This window comes from Podarcis muralis, chromosome 9, assembly GCF_964188315.1.
Source record: "Podarcis muralis chromosome 9, rPodMur119.hap1.1, whole genome shotgun sequence".
In the NCBI taxonomy this organism is placed as follows: Eukaryota; Metazoa; Chordata; class Lepidosauria; order Squamata; family Lacertidae; genus Podarcis; species Podarcis muralis.
The window spans coordinates 42,991,125-43,011,690 of NC_135663.1; the positions used below are offsets into that span (position 1 = coordinate 42,991,125).

Genomic DNA, 20,566 nt, shown 5'->3' on the forward strand with positions numbered 1-20,566 from the left:
CACTGAAATTTATATTTTGATGCGTCTACACTGTTGGAAACTGCTTTGAGGGAAGTGTGAAATCTGGTGGACAGCTAACTACACACATACTGTTACAAAAGTTGGATTCCACACCCACTCTCTGCCGGGTGGTAGCAAGATTTCAGGGAGTTCTAGGTGCACACCCAGGGTTTGTGCTTCTTCAGAGAACTGAGACACTGCAGAGACTGTCGTGGCTTTAAGAAATATGATTTATTCTCATATTTACACCTTCAGTCTGCATGGAGGGAGTCCAGATATTATAGCATGGTCATCTCATGAGGGGCTTGTTCCTCGCAGCAGTGCAGTACTCAGTCCAAGGCATCTCTCCTAATTCTGCTGTTCCTAAAAGCTAAGCCTCCTTTACTCAGTTGCATTCTAATGGTCAGTTATTTTGATGCTTATAAGTACTAATGGTTAATTCCCCCAGGTGTTAGGTGTCACCTAACTAAGAAGTTCTCCTGACAACATCAATACTTGTTGATTGACTAGGATTGTTGTTGTTGTTGTTGTTTAGTCATGTCCAACTCTTCGTGACCCCATGGACCAGAGCATGCCAGGCACTCCTGTCTTCCACTGCCTCCCACAGTTTGGTCAAACTAATGTTAGTAGCTTCGAGAACACCGTCCAACCATCTCGTCCTCTGTCGTCCCCTTCTCCTTGTGCTCTCCATCTTTCCCAACATCAGGGTCTTTTCCAGGGAGTCTTCTCTTCTCATGAGGTGGCCAAAGTATTGGAGCCTCAGCTTCAGGATCTGTCCTTCTAGTGAGCACTCAGGGCTGATTTCCTTGAGAATGGACAGGTTTGATCTTCTTGCAGTCCATGGGACTCTCAAGAGTCTCCTCCAGCACCATAATTCAAAAGCATCAATTCTTTGGCTATCAGCCTTCTTTATGGTCCAGCTCTCACTTCCATACATCACTACTGGGACTAGGATTACAGACTGGTAAACACTTAGGGCTTACCTAGTTTAATTAACTATTCACATGTTAATTGTTGATGCCCACACTTTCCAATACGCATGGATCTTGATAACAATGTCAAGGTCTGACACACTAACTGAACATCTCAAACCTTTTCCAGAACCCTCTTTCTAATACACATTGTGACTGTTTTATAACATATCCCAGTCATAACATGCAAGTTCTAATTAAATTCTAATATTTACTAAGCCTAAACACTTAGCACCATTACATTTTGATGTGTTTAAACTGTTGGAAACTGCCTTGAGGGAAGTGTTAAATCTTGTGGTTAGCTAAATTCATACATAGGTGGGTGGGTGTAGCTGTTTTTATTGAACGTTTTTTAGCCTTGCAAATGAGGGAAATACACACAACAGTATAAAGGGGAAAGTCCTTAGCTACAAATATCACTGCACAATGGCTATACCTTTACAGCTTTACAGTTTATCCAAACATGTCCACAGTGTTCCATGGACAGTTGTCAGTTTTATGCCATTAATGATATTCTACATTTGCCACATCTATCTCTCTAGTTTTGTATATAATGTGTAATTGTACATATTTCTATGGACTGTTGTTCATCAGCACAAGTGTTCCATTTTTTAAAACCTCTTATTTGCTATCCCAAATCTATTTTATAGCCTCGGAAAGGATTGTGAGTATTGTGCAGCAAATACAATTCTTCTGGTTTCAGAGTTATCTCTGAAAATAAAGAAATATTTTATTCTAATCTCGCCCCGCCCTCCCCAGTTTTGCAATCACGTGCTGAACAGTACAGTGGTACCTCAGGTTAAGTACTTAATTCATTCCGGAGGTCCGTTCTTAACCTGAAACTGTTCTTAACCTGAAGCACCACTTTAGCTAATGGGGCCTCCTGCTGCTGCCGCGCTGCCGGAGCACAATTTCTGTTCTTATCCTGAAGCAAAGTTCTTAACCCCCAGGTACTATTTCTGGGTTAGCAGAGTATGTAACCTGAAGCGTATGTAACCTGAAGTGTATGTAACCCGAGGTACCACTGTAGCACAAATTCATTTTACTATATGAATTGGGGGGGGGGGCGAGGGGGGAAGCAGCCTCACAACAATCATTTCACTTCAAACATAGTTGAGTGAATCAGCACTAGCACACAAATCTAGCTGGAATAGGGACTAGGTACCTATCAGTGGTTATTGGCATGGATTTTGGCAGTGAACTAGAAACATGCATGCATATATATACAGCACTATCAGTTCCAATATCAATGTATATTTAGTGGGGAAGGGGAAGATAGTGACTGAATTTTGCTTCCTTCATCCCTATCCTCCCACAGGCAAGAGATTAATGGTGTCAAAACTTACACTGTTGGTCATTGTTTTGATAGATGCACATAATGGAGGTTATAGCAATATATAAAGCATATCACTGCACCTTTGAATTGGTGTATTTTTTTAAGACTGGAACCTGAGCCATTACAAGGGAATATGCTCCATGGAAATTACTAGGCTTGCTTCCGAAATTTCTAATTTCATATCTCTGTGCAAATGTGGATTCACAAAGAGCAAGCTATAAATTAAAATTGCAATGCACAGAAATCAGAAGTCAAAAATGCACAATAAACTTCGGATTCTCCCGAAGTTGCTGCTCTGAGTATAGTACATTATATAAGAGCATGAAAATATGAAGTTGGTGAACAGGAAGTTATTTGAATATATATAGGATGATATGATTCTGAAATCAAGTTCTTCTTATGAATAGAAACCATTCTGAATGCAGAGACGAAAAATGAGAGCTATGGTATTTAGATAGATGTTAACTCAGCATAAAAATGACAACTAAGAAGGAATGCACAGGATGTTGATAAAATTTACATATGCTGTGGAACTTGGAATGAAGGAAGAGAAATCAGCTAGGCTAAAGAACGCCATCAATAAAGGTTAGAGTAGCTGCAATATATGGTATTAGCAGCCTGGGTAGATAGATCAGTGAGCAGTTTAATTTAGAAAAATATCAAGAGCCATTTCCTAAAAAGTGTGGCAGATATGCCATCTTGAGCTGTAATCCTGTCATAGTGCACAAGTTAAGCATGGGTTGATCTACGTAAGTAATTTGTCACATGTCAGTCCTGCAGTAACTGGTGCTGGTGATTTTATGTGTGGCAATATTCTTTCTGGCTCAGTGCTGAATTAATGATGGGATGAGCCATTGCATGATTGATCTCTCACTGCAGCTAGAGTGGGTTTGCGTAATTTCAAAGGTCCTGCATAGGTTCTAAGCAGTGGGGAACACGTCACCTGAAATCTGCTCCTGTGAGCTGTCCAGTCACTGCATTCTGCACTAGTTGAAGCTTCCAGACCAGCTACCAGGCCAGATACATACAAAACATGCCACAAGTAATCAAGACATGAGGTTACTAATGCATGAGCTAGTGTACTAACTGGAGCTGGTAAAAAAACAACAACCCACACCTGCCACAGAGATCACTTGGGCCTCTAGCGCAGGCATGGGCAAACTCGGCCCTCCAGATGTTTTGGGACTACAACTCCCATCATCCCTAACCACTGGTCCTGTTAGCTGGGGATGATGCGAGTTGTAGTCCCAAAATATCTGGAGGGCCGGGTTTGCCTATGCCTGCTCTAGTGGTTCAAGGAGTACTCTCAGACTGAGTACCTGCTCCTTTAGAGAGAGTACAACCCCATCCAGAACAGGCTGTTGACCTATCTCCTGGACAAGGGAACCACCACCGACAAGTTTTTCATGCTTCCATGTTTCAAGCTTAGTTTATTGATTCACAACCAATCCATCACTCTATCCAGGCACCAGACCAGGACTTTCACACCCTCTCCTGACTCAAATGTAATGGAGAAATAGAGTTGAGTGTACTAATGACACCTTGCTCCAAAACTCCTAATGTCTACTTCCCATGGCTTCATATACTTATTGAATAGCATTGGGAGAAATAATGAAGAAGAATCAAGTAATGTGGATGAATATGTGAACCAATCCTTGTGTAGTACATGCTATTTACCTTAAGTAAGGTGAAAGAAGGTATGGGGGAAAACCCCCTTTTAAAGGAAATTTCAGGTCTTTTTAAAAAGCTGGCCTTTTTGTGGAACTAAAGCCTTGTGTAAGAATTATGGTCATGTACCCAGAGCAAGCTGGCTTGCACAAATGAAAGAAGTGTTGCAGAATCTCTGGGGAAAGCTACAAGAAAAAGCTACAGTGGTAATAGAAATAAATAATGAACAGTTTTTCCAAAGAATAATTTGGGGAAAGTGTAGCTCTGGGAATACAAACTGTCTCCTAAAAAGAAGAAACAATCCTTGATGGGTTCTCTAGCTTCCTTTTTCTTGAAATGCCACACATTTCTACAGAAGCAAGAACAGTCAATCGCTATTGACTTTACAGGGCTTAAAAATAGAACAAAGGGAACAGGCATCAAAGTAAGGCATAATTGTGTAGAGGACTATCAACAACAAATGTGCAGAATCAGGAGGCAGCTTCTGCTTTGTTTAAGAAAAGGACAAAATTAGCTTTATAATTGCCTACAGTATCAGAAACTATTTTTAAACAAAACAGAGTTGGGGGGAGGCGACATAAGAAAGATAAAAGAAAGGTTGGCATTTCAGAGGAATAAACCACTGGCTTAGAAATAGATTCAGAAACTTCTGTGTTAGCTAGGGAAACTCTTGCTAGTCCAGATGAATCATATTAGTTCAAATATTGGTATGAGATAGGATGTTGTTGATCTTCAGGATCTTCCTTCTGGCTTCAGATAAAAAATATTAGTGTGAGCCAAAAGGTTCAAGGAATGAATGGAAAGGTGGACTCACTCTCACTCTCTGCCAACCCCCCAAACTCTTAGGCTACAATCCTACGGAGACTTCTTTGGTGGTAAACCACACAGGATTTAGTGAAGTTTTCTTCTAAGTAAGCATGCATTGGATTCCACTGTACAATTGCAAGCCTTTGTACATTTTAACTGGGAGTAAGTTCCACTGAGGGACTTGCTGTATATGCAAGCAGACATGCACAGGACTGGGCTGCAAATCACATTATAGCATCACTAAAAATAGGAATCCCGGCTGTGATATGACTCAGTAAACAAGTAGTGATTCAGAAAACAAAGGGATCATGCAGAAAGTTGTGAGCAAAATTGCACTCAGCCCCATTCAGTTCTATGGAATACTGCAAACAGACAGCAATAAAATAGGACTAGCCCCAATGTTTTAAGACTGTAAACAACCATACGAAAACAACACCAGTGTGAAACAATTTTGAATGATATTATGAACAATGTGGACATTGTATAAACATGTGATAAACTAACTCACACTTATGGACTGGTTGTTTGCCCAAGCAGAAAAGTTATTAAATTGCCTTTGGAAGTACAAAGGATTTGGGAAAATAAAGAGGGTTCACATGCACAGCTAGGATGCAACCACAGGAAACTCTGATTCCATGGCTGGTACATGTTAGATTAAGGTAAAAGTAAAGGTACCCCTGCCCATACGGGCCAGTCTTTCCAGACTCTAGGGTTGTGCGCTCATCTCACTCTATAGGCCAGGGGGCCAGCGCTGTCCGCAGACACTTCCGGGTCATGTGGCCAGCGTGACAAAGCTGCACCTGGCGAGCCAGCGCAGCACACGGAACGCCGTTTACCTTCCCACTAGTAAGCGGTCCCTATTTATCTACTTGCACCCGGGGGTGCTTTCGAACTGCTAGGTTGGCAGGCGCTGGGACTGAGCAACAGGAGCTCACCCCGCCGCGGGGATTCGAACCGCTGACCTTTCGATCGGCAAGTCCTAGGCGCTGAGGCTTTAACCCACAGCGCCACCCGCGTCCCACATGTTAGATTAGGGATGAGAAAATCATGGCCCTTCAGATGTGGCTGGATTACAGTTTCTATTGATCCCAGCCGCCATAGACAATGATCAGGGATTATGGAAGTTGGAGTCTGACAACATCTGGAGGGCTACAGGCCCCCTATCTTTGTGTCAGAAGGCTCCCTTGACTGATCTTAAAGATCATGACAGCATGCAGAATATTAAGTCATTTTTAGTATAGATAGTCCAAAACTACAGAAGACTTTTGACAAGTGAATATGACACTTCTTCACCTCCTACCTTACTTCTGAAGTGGCAAAACCCATAATCTATTTAAGCAAATGACAACACTTCATTTACTTCTAACAAGGTCATTGATGCTCCTCACTAGTCCTATTGCTACATGTTGAAACATTAAAAATGAAACCAGCCTTCTCTAATGTGTTGCGCTCTTGCAGCTGATGCAATCACGTGCCTTTAATTCCATTGTATCCAATAGCCAGTCTATTTCCCCCTATCTTGGCATGATTACTGAAAGTATTCTACCTGACTTTCTATACTTGAAAATACAGACAAATACTTCCCCCCACCTTCTGTATACTGTGATTTAAAATCAGCTCTCACTGCTAAACAAATACACCATAGCTCATAATATAGCTAGAGGTGAGAACAAAGAACACCACCTCTGGAGACAGAAGAAATTGTACCAGTGCTGAGGCTTTTTGAGTGCTGAAATTGCCTTAGTAAGTGCAACAAATGAATTGGTATTTAAAGTGCTGCATAAACCACAGTGCACCACATTCTCTCTGAATGCATTTATTTGAAGTTCCGTATCTTTAAGTGCTACATTCATGTTCCACAGTGCAATTTAGAAGCACAATTCTCCTCAGTGGACCTATCCAATTACTCGGCTGCTCTCTCGGGCCTTAATTTCTATTTAGGGAGAAAAAAATAAAGTAATGACTTCATCACAGCTATGAGTGCAAGATTCTGAAGCTGGAAGTTTTAATAGGTGTCAAAAATATAGCAGAGTATTTAATTTACTACAGATCAGCAGTAAAGGCTATAACCACATGTAAAAGAGGCAGCTCAGCTGCACACCTTGACAGTGTCACACCTATATTGTACATACAACATCACTGAAGTTCGCTTCAATTCATCCTGATTAACTGAAACCCCTTTGTCATCTGTTCACAAACACTAAATCAGATTAAAATACCCTCAGCTCATAAGAATGCATTGAAATCCACCTTTCTAGTCTGCAATTATTGCACCTGCGCCTAGGCAATTATATGCATGTTTACTCAGAAGTAAATCCCAGTGCGTTCAATTAGTGTGTTCCAGATTGCAACCTGAACTATATTAAAATCTACCTGGCCAACATCAAGGCTGCAATCCTATGCATATTTACCAGGGAGTAAGGGAGTTATGCTAACTCTCAGTTAGGAGCCAACATGGCATTCACTGCTACTAGTACCAGCCATGGTTAAAGGTGAATGGGATGGTTTTGTCATTTCTTTTGCTGCACCAGCTCCAGGATTGAACAGCAAAGACTAGGATGTAGCCCATCACCACCCTTTACTAGCTGAGGATCCATTAGGCCCTTGCTCACCCCAACTTCACACCCTCCCCAACCCGGAATGCCCTGTGGTGGGGATGTCACCAGCATTAGCTTCTAACCATCTATGATTTTGGTGGGCACAGCTGGGACCTCTGGTGGCAGCAAGGCTTCCACCAATGGAGTCTGGTGGAGGGACACCTCTTTCACAGCAAAACTCATTCCACACAGCAGATCAGGGTTTGGATTGCTTTCTAAGTCACTTTTAAATCACTGAATTTACTCATGAGTAAACACGCACAGGGTATGACTTTAAGCATGAATCGCTATACTGAAATTTCTGCCTATGTGTAACTGGTAAAATCCAGATCTATTAAAGTCAGTGAAGGCTTTGCCATTCATTAGTGTAGGAAATGGATGGTGAATACCTGAGAAGGTAGGGATGGATGAACATCTTGATTTGGGTTTCTCATATTCCATTCTTAAATTTAGTTTTCCACATTTCCACTTCAGTTTGTATTATTATTATTATTGTTTTGTTTTTTTTAAATGAAAATCCTCATGAAAATTCACCAACATTTTAGAATGAATTTATCCTAATGTACACATGAAGGACAGAATGAGAATGAGAAGCCCCCCCCCTCACTCCCCAAGAAGAAGAATCAGCTTGGAGAGTGTGAGGTGAGAGAGGTATGGATGCACAAGATGGGATTTTCCAACATCCACAGCAGCCTACTCCTCAAATCTTGCTGCTCTGTGATTTTACCACCTGGCGGCATCTACATAATGCCACTGAATCATGTTCAAAAACAAAGCCACAGGGAGGTTGGTAAATCCCCCCTCCAAAACAAAACTTTAAACATGCCCAGAACAAACACAGCTGGGCCTATCACTGTGAAATTTGGCAAGCTTCCTACTTAGGGACACCACTATCACTTCTCTATTTTCAAACCAAACACCCACAAAACACATGGGGAGATGAAACAATTTTGTTTTTTCAATTCACCTCAACAGTATAAAGGCTGTATTTATGGGAAAGCTACCAAATTTCCTTCTGAAATTTGGTAGGATTCATTCAGATACTGTATCCTACTTTATGGGGCAGCTGGGTGCAAAAACCCCATGCAAGTGCCAACTCACCATAAAGAAAATATATATTCAATATGGGAAGAATATGTTGCAAGGGGAAAAAATCAGTGCATTATAATTTTAAAGCAAACAAAAGTAAATGTATCATTTTCTCTTTTTTAATGGTCTCTTTATGCCTTGCCACAAACTTTTGAGTTGTTCAGTGCATGTGCTATTAAAAACAGGAATTATTTTTCTCCTTTATGGCCAAAAATCAGTTAACCAGCTTCTTCCTTGACAAGACTGAACTATGCAGTTAAGGCTGGCCATCAAGACAGAACAAGAATGATGCTAATGAACAAATGTAATAAACATTCTGCTGAATGGGAGGTTATGAAAGCTACACACATACTTAAAGACCCTAGTATTATATGAACAAATAATGAAAATACAGCCACATTCCCCAGTGTATTTTCACCAACCTAGAAATTACATATTCAGCCAAGATTTTTTTCGGCTTTTTGAGCTGGGGGTAGGTGGGGTGAAAATTACTGGGATCCTGGAGGATCTGTAAAATTTCCCATATATTTCATGAGGTTTTGTCATGATATTTGTAACACAGCAGACTCCCTTGCAAAAGAGAGACTGACCACAACTCTGGCACTTCATTGTAACATGCATGCACACACACACACACACACACACACACACACTTTTTTTCCAGCCTACACCCCCAAAATGTTTCTAAATGCCCCCCTTTCACATGAGACAATAGGCCTCATAAAGGCTTGGGAGCATTTTCAGCCTTGCCTAAAAAGGCTGTAACACATTTGCAGCCTAACTTCCATGGTGTGTATACAACCAGAGCCTATTTCTAATCTCTCTCCAAGCTCTCATAACAATTCATGAGACCCCATGGAGTGAAGTTTAGGCAGGCCAAACAGACTGCAGTATGAGATCTGAATCTCACATTGTTTACTTCAGCTCCTTTGATGTCTCAGCTCCATGACTAAAATGCAGCCGATAGGGAAAGGTTTTGTGCATCCCTTGGGATCCTGCTATGTTTCCATAAAAAATAAGATTGTTGTTGCTATTACTATTACATAGATAAGCTTGCAAATGTAAGAATAGCTGGTGGTACTACAAAAAAGTTTAGAAAGTTAATAATGTGGCAGCTGTTATTCAGTCTTCCTGGAAGAAAATATTTTATGAAATATGCCGGATTATGCACCAGCCTTTTAAACTATAGATCCAATGATGACCCTTTTATCAACAGGTTTTTAACAAAGAGCTCCAATTCTTGTTCCCAGCAGCCAGGTAGTCAAACTTGCAAGTCTCTTGGTTCCTCCAAATCTGGACCATTGCATTAATTGACAAGTTACCACACTTGGAGATGGAAGGTGAACACAGGCAGTGACAGGAAAGGATGAGGAGCAGGAGTCTCCAGCAAATGGTAGCGAGCCCCCTACTGATCAGGCACCTTCATCACAATTAACAAGGTGCTCTTTATTACAGTAGTACCTTGGTTTTCTATTGTCTCAGAAGTCAAATGTTTAGACTTTTTACTGTTGAAAACCCAGAAGGAACTACTTCGGTTTCCGAACGTTTTTCGGAAGCCGAATGTGCCACATGGCTTCCGTATTGAGTTTTCCGGACGTAAATGCTTCCGGAAATGCATGCTTCGGTTTTCGAACGTTTCAAACGGTCTTCCGGAACGGATTACGTTCAAAAACCAAGGTACTACTGTATATTGTCAGATCTTGTTATTTTTTTGACCATTTCACCTTCTTGCCTAGTTGAGTAATGATTTAGTGTTAGCAGCACTCAGGATAATAAAGGTATGCCCTTTTCACCTGACAGAAATTACACACAAACAATGGAACCTCATACAAAGTCAAAGTACCAGCAAGAATACAGCCAAGCCAGTTCTTGAATTAAATAAGGTGTTGTTGGATTCTATGGGGTGAATCCATTTGTTTCTTTAGCCTCGATCCTTTACCTCATTCCTTCCTCTCTCTTTTTAAAAAAAATAATAGGAGAATTGTATCATCTCTATTGTCAATGGGCGAGAATTTATATTTTGCATTTTTGTTCAACATCTGAAAACGGAAGCCGTCATTTAATTTCAAGAGACATTTCCAGCATGACCCTTTGACCTGAACAGGAGGTCACTCATGTGTCAGAAGAGGAACAACACTGAGGAGCGGTTGTCAGTTTGACAAATGCTACTGCTCTAGTTTGTATGGCAAAAGGTTTTATAATGACTCTATTAAGTAGCTCGAGAGTCCTTTATCACTCACATTGATGTCTTCCAAATCTAAGTTGTTCAGAGCGACATTGTTCCGCTTCCAGATGATAGGAGGTCTCAAGGTCCCCTGAATGGCGCAACTTAGAACTGCACTTTGTCCTACTGTTGCTGCAGTGATGCTTATTTTCTGATCTTCTGGCAGACTCAGTTGAATTACTTCTGTAAAAGATATGTTGCATTTAAAGTTAATTAGCATACAGGGTTTCTGCACCCTGGTAGCTTTAAGATTTTAATTTGAATTAAAGGCAAAATAATTTCCAAATGAAGTCAGGAAATAGAAGTGTTTCAAATAAAAGGTCAGCATGACATTTCAATTAGATTGACTGACAAGCATTGCTTGGTAAGAAGAGAGCCTTCTAACATGAAATAATTTCAAAAGCAAAGAACATGGCACACCGGCTCCAAAAGTACATTAAATATATTGTCAAATATTTGAGCACCTTGACAATATTTTTGTAGTGCCCTTCTGGATAAACATACTCATGGCATGTGTGTGCACCTGCACACACACTTTCGGGGAGCTGTTTTTTAAATAACCCTTTATAGTTAAATTAGACCTAATGATGGCAACCATGTAGATTTGCTCCAAGAATCTGCCCCATTCACAACAAATAAAGCAGGGTCAGGAAGTCAATTATTAAATCAAAAGAAGTATATCATTGGGGATGATACACCACCTTACTTCCTGGTGGTCCATCACTTTAGGCACATTTCTTCTAAGCTGGATTGCATTCTTTATTATTATTGAATTTATATACTGCCCTATACCCGGAGGACTGCAAGGAAGTAAGATGCCAGAGGTTTTAGCTCCACTGACCTGCATACATCTTTTGATATTAATAGTAGACTCGACCCGTTCATTGCTTTATATGCAATAGGCCAGTCTGATGAACAATAATCATTGGTGCCATCATCATACCCCTAAATAATACTAACAAATAAAATTAAAATCTGGTTTGCAAAGATGGGGCATCTTCATTAGAAAGTGAGCACACTTAACTAAAATAAGCCTTACACATAGTCAACATGACCCTACCATATGTTTTTCTGTTTCAGTCTCTAGACATTAAAATATGAGTCTAGTGTTCAGTGGGACATGCTGTACAATCTTCTGACGGAACACTGCTATCTGGGATGAACCTGGGACAGCTCAGTCAGTAGAACATGAGACTCTTAATCTCAGGGTCATGGGTTTGAGCCCCATGCTGGGAAAACGATTCCTGCATTGCAGGGGGTTGAAATAGATGAGCCTCATAGTCCCTTCAACTCTACAAGTCTATATTTCTATGATTCTGTCTCAAAATCCATGTCTGACATGGCACTGTGGAATGTTTGACTGTACAACGTGTTCCTGCAAACATATGAAGTGGCTCAAAGTTTGGCCATCGTTCATGGACTAATCTACTGCCAATGACTTTTCATCTCACCGTGAAAACCAGAAACTGATGACAAGCTCATGCTACAACTGATATGTCTAAGCTATGTGGCAATATGTAAAGGGTTTGTAAACTGGAACCAAATACAATGATAGATGATGGACTATTCACAATAAAAATGGCAAACATTGTCAAGAAGAGTTATTGATGGTTTTTGCTTATTGGCTTTACTGCCTTTTTTTTTTTTTTTTTTGAGAAATTTATTTTACACTGAAAAATAACCCACAGTAACAACTAGCAACAAAGTATTGCCATACCCTCATCACACCCCTGTAACTCCTTAGTTAAGCATCTTTCTGGGGACGAGCCATGGGGGCTGTTTAGACATGGGCTGCCTACCAGCCAACAATGGAAAGAGCTCTTCATGGTTGGCTGTATCAGCTGCACTGTGCAAGCAAGGAAGAGGACAATAGGAAGCTGGCTATAGAATTCCTATTGATTTTAATAGGTGATGTAACCATATGCTCAACACTTTGGCTCCATTCAAGCGTAACAGCTGCAGACCCATGCTTCCTCCCCTCCCATTTTCCTTCCACAATAATTTCTCCCATTTTCCATTGTGTGCTTTAACCATGTTTCAGCATTACTTTGACATTATTGCCAATATGGTTAAAGCTAACAAAGAGCCCTTCATCATTCTTGTTTGGTAATCCACTTCAAACCATGGTTACAAAGGAATCTTAGATGGCTTTAACCATATTCATGCTCGTGCCACTATAACACTAAACTATGGTTTCAGAAAAGCATGGAAAGAAAGGGGGATTCATGCATGAGAAGGGCAAGAGAAGAGGTGTGAGAGTGTACACCTTAGCAAAGCATGGTTTCTAAATTGGCCCAACATAGAATCACAGAATCGCATGGTCTCTGTCTCCACTAACATCAATGGGACTGAAATTAAAAGTGCTTAACATCAGGTAGACTGAGCAAATAATGAAGATAGTGATCCATGTTACAGTAGCCCTAGTAGGCTTAAGAGGAATGTTCTGCAATAAATGTTTTGTGACAAGTGGCCTAAAGGAGCCACAAAGAGCTTTGAGTTACTTCATTATTGCTCAAACAACAAATTAGTCTCAAGTAAGGCAGGCATTAATCTTTCAATTGGGGGTAGAACATCCATCTAGGAACATGGAAAGATCCTTAACTGGCTCCTTTTAGCCAAATTAAGAGAGCACTTTGTAATTAGCACAATTAAAGAGATAGCACATTTGTCTAATGTGTTTCCAAAAGGAAGCATCAAACAAACAGTCCACTAGTTCTGGGTAGGGAAAAAGCTTTGTTACATCATTAAAGTCATCTTTTTTTGGCAAGAAAAAATGGCAAGATTTTAGTTTCATACCAGCATGAAATTCACAGATATTCTGCTTGTTCTGTAGCCTTAAAAAACAAAAAAAGTGGTTCAAAATCTTTAATTACATACCACAAAAAGTAAATGATGTGTGTCCCACATCAGCAACCAACTCCAGTGCTGAATCTATGGAGGGTAAGACGCACATTCATCTCTGTATCTTTAGACGTATCATAACCAACAAAAAATAGTTACTAAGACGGTGTCCTTTGGCAATCCTGCACATTTAGCACTGACTAATTCTCTTGTCAGGAGCAGGGAATAACAAATGACTATGGTGGCTCTGAGTGGAACTATTTCAAATTACTGTAGACTAGATCTGTATTTGACAAGGACATTGAGCCAGACATCAGAATGGAACCATTGTTCATGTGAGCTCAAGATGTAGCAGCAACAAGTATGCAATGTACAAGGCTGGTTTATGACAAGTCTGAGGGCACAATCCATCAGACAGTTGTGTGGCTGGGATTTCAATGAGATTCAAATTTCAATGAGATATAGATTTGGAGCCTATGTTACATTTGCCAAAAACTTTCCAAAGCTGAACAGACCAGTCTTTATATGGTGGATTAAGAAGCCATAAACCATTGCACTGGAAAAAAGGTGGAAGAAAGATACATGGCTCAACTATTCCAATTACTTTCTGAAATACTGCCATCAGTTCCATATCTGCTTGCCATGCCGCCCATTGGCAGTTTTTCCTAAGCAGAAATTTAGTTAAGTCATGAGTGGCTGTGATCTAAAAAATGAATCAGACTATTGTCCAAAGTTTCAACTGCACAAAACTGATAGTGAATGGAAAAGTAGCATTGGTACCATTCCAGTTCTTAAATACTTTATCACTCAACCACAAGTAGCTAAGAGAAAAAGCAGAATAAACTTTTTTCTTTTGGTGGTAGCAGGGGAGGAGACAAGGCAAAGAAAAAGTGAATATATGAACATCTGTATATATTACATTTCAATTGATAAAATATTAAAACGGGAACATATTCTACAGGATGTATAATGGCAAATATGCTTTTTAATTAACAACTATACATTTTGAGTCTTCCCATTCAGTTACTTATTTATTCACTTGCAGCCACAAAACACCCCTTTGAGCCTGAGCTAACGAACATTATCCAGACTGGAGCTTGCTAGATAGAATTAAGACCACATTAAACCTGTATTCATTTTGTTTGCCTATTTAGAATGTAATTTAAAAGCAATAACCTCCTCAAACGACATAGAACCATCCTTTGTATATAATCTACAGCAAGTTTCAAACTCTTAATGAGAAAACCATAAAACTCTGAAATAAAACAACAACAACAAAGTGCTGTGATGGGATAATTTTTACCTTTTGCTCCTTTGTAGTTTTAGTGTAATTTTATATATTTGTGATAAAGGTACAGTGTTATTGCATATGATCTTTATTTCCTTTTATTGCTCCTTCAGTAGTGTATAATGTCAGTTTCACTTTCAGCTCATTTTGTTCAGATTCACATAATAAGAAACATAACACATTTTTTAAATGTATGTAGAAGAGAACAGATGAAACTTAATATTCTCCAATCAGTTGAATCAAAATATAAATCAAAGTATTTAGGGAATAAAGCTTTTATAAACATGTTTTGGGCAGCAATCATATATCCACTTACCTGGGAGTAAGCCCCATTGAACACAATGGACTGAGCAGTAGGGCGAGTAGACAAGTACAGAATTGCATTGTTAAAAATGCATTTTATATATAATGCTATAGAGTTAAGTTTCTTTTAAAAAATCAAACAACCACATGTCACAATATGGAACGAGGCCTAAAGAACATAAATAGGCAGGGAAATGTTGCCTGTCTGCATGATGAAACTTTATCTTGTTTGTTTTTCGAGATGCAAGCCACATCCATGCGAAATACAGGGGAACCAGCCTTGATTTACACCTCTATGTTCTAAGCAGGGGTTGGGAACATGTGACTCTCTAGATGTTGTTGGACTCGAACTGCCATCAGTCATAGTCAGCATAGGGATGATGGGAGATGTAGTTCAGCAATACGTGGAGGACCACAGGTTCCCCACCCATCACATATTCTAGATGAAGAGGTTTTATTTGTATTTATTATGCAATATTTTTTGTTCAATAGTGGACCCAATGGTCAAGAAGCACCTGCTGTAGTGGGAAGTGAGGGGCAGGTGGGGTTTGTCAACCAAGCCCATCTGGGAGAAGGAAAACTCTGATCCTAAACTGCTGCCTTGAGAGATATTTTCAGGAGAAGAGAAGGCTAAGGAGTAAACCCTACACAAATCTGGAGTGGAGTCCCTAAGATGGCTGGCTGGTGCTTTGTATGTCCCCTTCTGGCAACTCCTGCAGCCAAGCTGGTGCCAAAGGTATTGCTCTGCTTTCCTTTGGACCACATTAGTGAAGCCGAGGTGGGGGAGTGTCTTTTCATCTGGGCAGCCCAGGACACACTGTCCAGGCTTGAGCCCCAGGGAGGTTATTTCAGTGCTGCTGAATCACACTGATTTGACTTCACGACTAGATGTGAACTCCATTGTCTGTCGAGACAGAAGGATGCCAACAAGTGCCCTTTTGTTTTCAATGCTCATTCCAATTATGCTGGGGTGACCCTCTGTATAGAAAGGTACCACTTGCAGTGGAAAATAACCACCCAGCAGCACACATTGACCACATAGCTAGCTCTGCAATGACCAGAAAACTTCAAGATGGCACAAGATGATCCTACTCTGTTGTGACCTTCTACCTCATTCTTGTGCTATGTCATAGCATTACACTGGTACTGTATTTTAGCTGGCAAGTGGCTTTTGCAGACACAGTTGCATATATGCTTTATGAATATATACCTGTGCAAGGTGTTAAATTATGCTGACATGATACCCTAACAGGGGCAGCAAAGGTTGTTCCATGGTTCCTGTGTTCAGACTACACACCCTACCTGCTATACATCCCAGCACCATCTGAATGACAACCATGTACCATGGAATTGTTGTACTGCATACATGTTAATTCCAGCATTTCAGACAGATATTCCAACACAAATATTTAGGACTGGTACACATCCAGAATACATTCCTTGAAATACTATGATCTCTCCGATCCTTACTAATGTTTTTCTTGCGATTAAATTTAAAAGACAGTTCATAAATAAATGAGAATATCTTTTTTAGTTTCAGACATGAGCGCAAATTATGCAGCCTAAGTATTCAAAGTTGCAACAAAAAGTTTTCCTCCATAATTATTTTGTTTAAAAATATTCCATGCTTGGATTGTGAAAGGAGATTTAAAATAGTATAGATATTATAATTTGAAATGATTGCTCTCTCAACTGCTTCATTTTAAAAAGAAAAAACCCACTGGCGAGAAAGAGTTTGTGTTGTTGTTGAGTGTTTGTACTAGTGAGTCTTTTAGGGCAAAGCAGAGATGCAAGCTAAGGTGTAAGAGTTCTATGAGTTATTTATATCAAGTGGTCTGTGTGCGCGTAACACCAGCTTCTCATTTTCAGTGCTTCAAGGAAGGAACAGCAGCTATAATCCACTGGAGATTCAAACATCTTTCTGATGGCAAAAAATATAGTTGCTGTTGGATTCTCTTTGCTTTTGTGGGGAGTCCTTAACCTATTTACCCTCACCATTGTATAATATGCGTGAATCTCAAAAGCAAAACAACACCCCCACCCCGATAGTTTTAACTACTAAAAAAGTCATGTGCAATGAAAAGCTAAGGCCCTGTAGTACCATTATTTTGTCCACATATAACAAAGATGGCTTATTGAGAGCAAGAAAATAGGCCTGAATCACCCCTCAAAAGCAACCTTTTCTTCCTCACAAAAATATTAAGCCACAGGCTCAGCTCTGAATTGTCCCTTATCTGTATACATTTAATTTACAGTCTTTATCTTTCCTTACAGTCCCACAAGCTTGCACTGATGAGTTATCCTTGGGTAAACTGACTGACAACCTCAGCCATTGTTCTTAAAGTCTATATCCTCCTTTTTCTAATCCCAACCCACTCCCACATATCCTTTATCTGGTTTTCTCTAAATATGGTGTTGGTCCCATACATACTTATTTGGTCCCATACATACTATTTGTGGTTCTCCTTTCTCTTCCTTCCTTCCTTTTGGGGTTTTCATTTCAAACTCTGCAGTCTCCATCCACTCCCCTCTTCCCCATGCTTAAAATCCTCTTTCTGTAGTTTGCACCCTCTCATTATTTTTCTTTTAAAACTATGTTTCAGTCTTGTCTTACTGTTGGTCCTGGAAGATACCCAGAGTAGTTTCACAAGATGGACATGTAAGAGTAATATGCTGGCAAAGCAGGATGCCATGAGTTTAGTTTCATTCATTTTTTAAAAAGTCTTCATTGACAGAGGGAATGATCTGGTATTTATTCATTATTCAAATCAATCCATAAATTCATCAAGAGGAATATACCCTGTTTCCTTTCCTCATTCTACCTTATAGCAACTCCCTAAACCTAAAGTAATAATGGACATATTCACATAACAAATTAAGGCTGCAGTCCTCTGAATGCTTACATGGAATAATGTCTGATTGCACTCTTGAAGTAAGCATCTATAGGATCAGGATTTATATGGTATTTAGTAGTGTGTATTTTCAATTATTTAGTGGCACAAAGACAAATCACTAACCATTTATATATGTATATTTTAGGTATATTTTAAAATATATTAATGGTGTGTACACAAGATAAAAGTCCCATTGAATTCAGTAAGCTTTACTCACAGGTAAGTGAGGTCTGCTCCCAGCAGTTCCAGATAAATGTGTATAGGGTTCATCCTAACAATTTTGTGAAGTAAGAACCACAATATTTATTAAAGATGCAAAGATATTTGCACAAGCAGTTTAATAGGGATTACACTTGGATTTAATTCCCTCATGGTTGTTCTGTGGTGTTTCTGATCAACCTATTGCTGGAATGAGCAGAATGGAGGTGGAATGGAGAATTTTAGGGAAGTTTTTAATGTTTAATGTTACAGTAGTACCTCAGGTTACATACGCTTCAGGTTACATACGCTTCAGGTTACAGACTCCACTGACCCAGAAATAGTACCTCGGGTTAAGAACTTTGCTTCAGGATGAGAACAGAAATTGTTCTCCCATTAGCTAAAGTGGTGCTTCAGGTTAAGAACAGTTTCAGGTTAAGAACGGACCTCTGGAGTGAATTAAGTACTTAACCCGAGGTACCACTGTATTCTGTTTTTAATCTGTTGGGAGCCACCCAGAGTGGCTGGGGAAACCCAGCCGGATGGGCGGGGTATAAATGAAAGAAGAAGAAGAAGGAGAAGATGCAACTGAAGTGGGAAAAATGATTCATGTACAGGTTTGCTTCACACATTATTTTCCCTGCAAAGGCGTACACTGATGCAGAGTGAAAAAGCACACCAGGATATACTGTCATGTGTGAAAATCATGCAAGTGCTTCTTTTGTCAGTTGTTTACAGGGAGCTTTCTACATATGGACAAATATTTGAGTTTATTTACAAACCATAAAGTGTATTTTTGTTGCTTGTAAATTCCCTTCATGCAAAATAGCCAACTTGACTTTGAGAAGTTTTGTTGTTTTCTAGGCATCACGCCAAAACAGGTACTTTTTTTTTTTTATAAGTTAAACTCTGTTTTTGTCAGAAAGGTAGACACCTCTGGGCCAGCCGTCTGGAGGAAAGAAACAGTGACACTGATTGCAGTTAGATACTGTAGCTCCTCTTTCCAGTGGGAGTGATAAAAAAGGGCTAATACAGAAAGGGAAACCATGATAACGTAATGTAACACATTTCCAGTTTCAACCTACAGTGAAGTGATTTCTCACCCCCTTCCCCAACTCTCATGTGACAGAGATAGGCATTTTTATCAGTGTTATTTAGCAGACAAGAAATAAGCAAGCTGCCTGCAGCTACACAGAGCGTCAGAAATAGTACTGAAAGTCAAAAGTTGGGAAGTCCTTCCCGGAATAAATAGAAATCAAGCTCTGGAAGGCATCCTTCAAAGCTCACTTGTTCTAACCCCCTCACCTTACAGTACGACACTTTGTACATCCCTGCCAGACACTCGACTCATTTTCCCAACTGAAAACTCCTATGATGTTGTTCAAACATTATTTTCTCAACCCAATAAAAGCGGAGAGTGATTCTCAGAGTGCCACTTCTCTGTCACCTTGCTGAGCTTAGAAATATTTTTTTCTAACCACTAGATAATAACAATAATTTATTATTTATACCCTGCCCCTCTGGCTGGGTTTCCCCAGCCACCCTGGGCAGCTTCCAACAAAATATTAAAATACAATAGTGTGTCTAACATTAAAGGCTTCCCTAAACAGGGCTGCCTTCAGATGTCTTCTAAAAGTCTGGTAGTTGTTTTGCTCTTTGACATCTGGTGGGAGGGCATTCCACAGGGCGGGTGCCACTACCGAGAAGGCCCTCTGCCTGGTTCCCTGTAACTTGGCTTCTCACAGTGAGGGAACTCCCAGAAGGCCCTCAGCGCTGGACCTCAGTGTCTCAGTGGAGACGCTCCTTCAGGTATACAAGACTGAGGCCATTTAGGGCTTTAAAGGAATTGTGCCCGGAAACATACTAGTAGCCAATGTAGGTCTTTCAAGACGGTGTATCTGTACACAACCCAGACTGAAGATAGGAACAGTAAGTTTGTGGAGAGACTGGATACAGGCAAATCTAATGGCTGGGCAACTTAGACCAGCGTGGGGTACCCATGGCTCTCCAGATGTTGATGGACTAAACTCTTGTCACCTCTGACTATTGGCCATGCCAGCTGGCAGTCATAGCAGTTGGAGTCCAATGACACTTGGGAGTCTTCAGGTTCCCAATCCTGGGTTTGAACATGGTAAAAGGGAATTGGCAATGGCATCTGGAAAGGTCAGAGCTGACTAAAGGTGTTGATAAATTCCACCCTCTCCTTCTTAGAAATGATGCTCAGTTGCACAGGCTTTTTAACAATGTTTCAAAGACAGGTAGAGATATCCAAGAATTCCAATGAAAACAGAAACAGGACTGGAAATTGTCAACATTCACTTATTCGTTCCATGCCCAGAACAAATATTAT

General features: G+C 40.1%; 1 protein-coding gene across 4 annotated transcripts in view; it reads right to left on the reverse strand.

Annotated features, from left to right (window-relative positions):
* The window catches only part of FSTL5 (follistatin like 5), a 319,455-nt gene that overhangs the window by 91,931 nt on the left and 206,958 nt on the right, over positions 1-20,566 (reverse strand). For all 4 annotated transcript variants that reach the window (XM_028743543.2, XM_028743546.2, XM_028743544.2 and 1 more), the window contains one exon: positions 10,709-10,875. In XM_028743543.2, the coding sequence (XP_028599376.2) occupies positions 10,709-10,875 (167 nt within the window). The remainder of the gene's footprint in view (positions 1-10,708; positions 10,876-20,566) is intronic.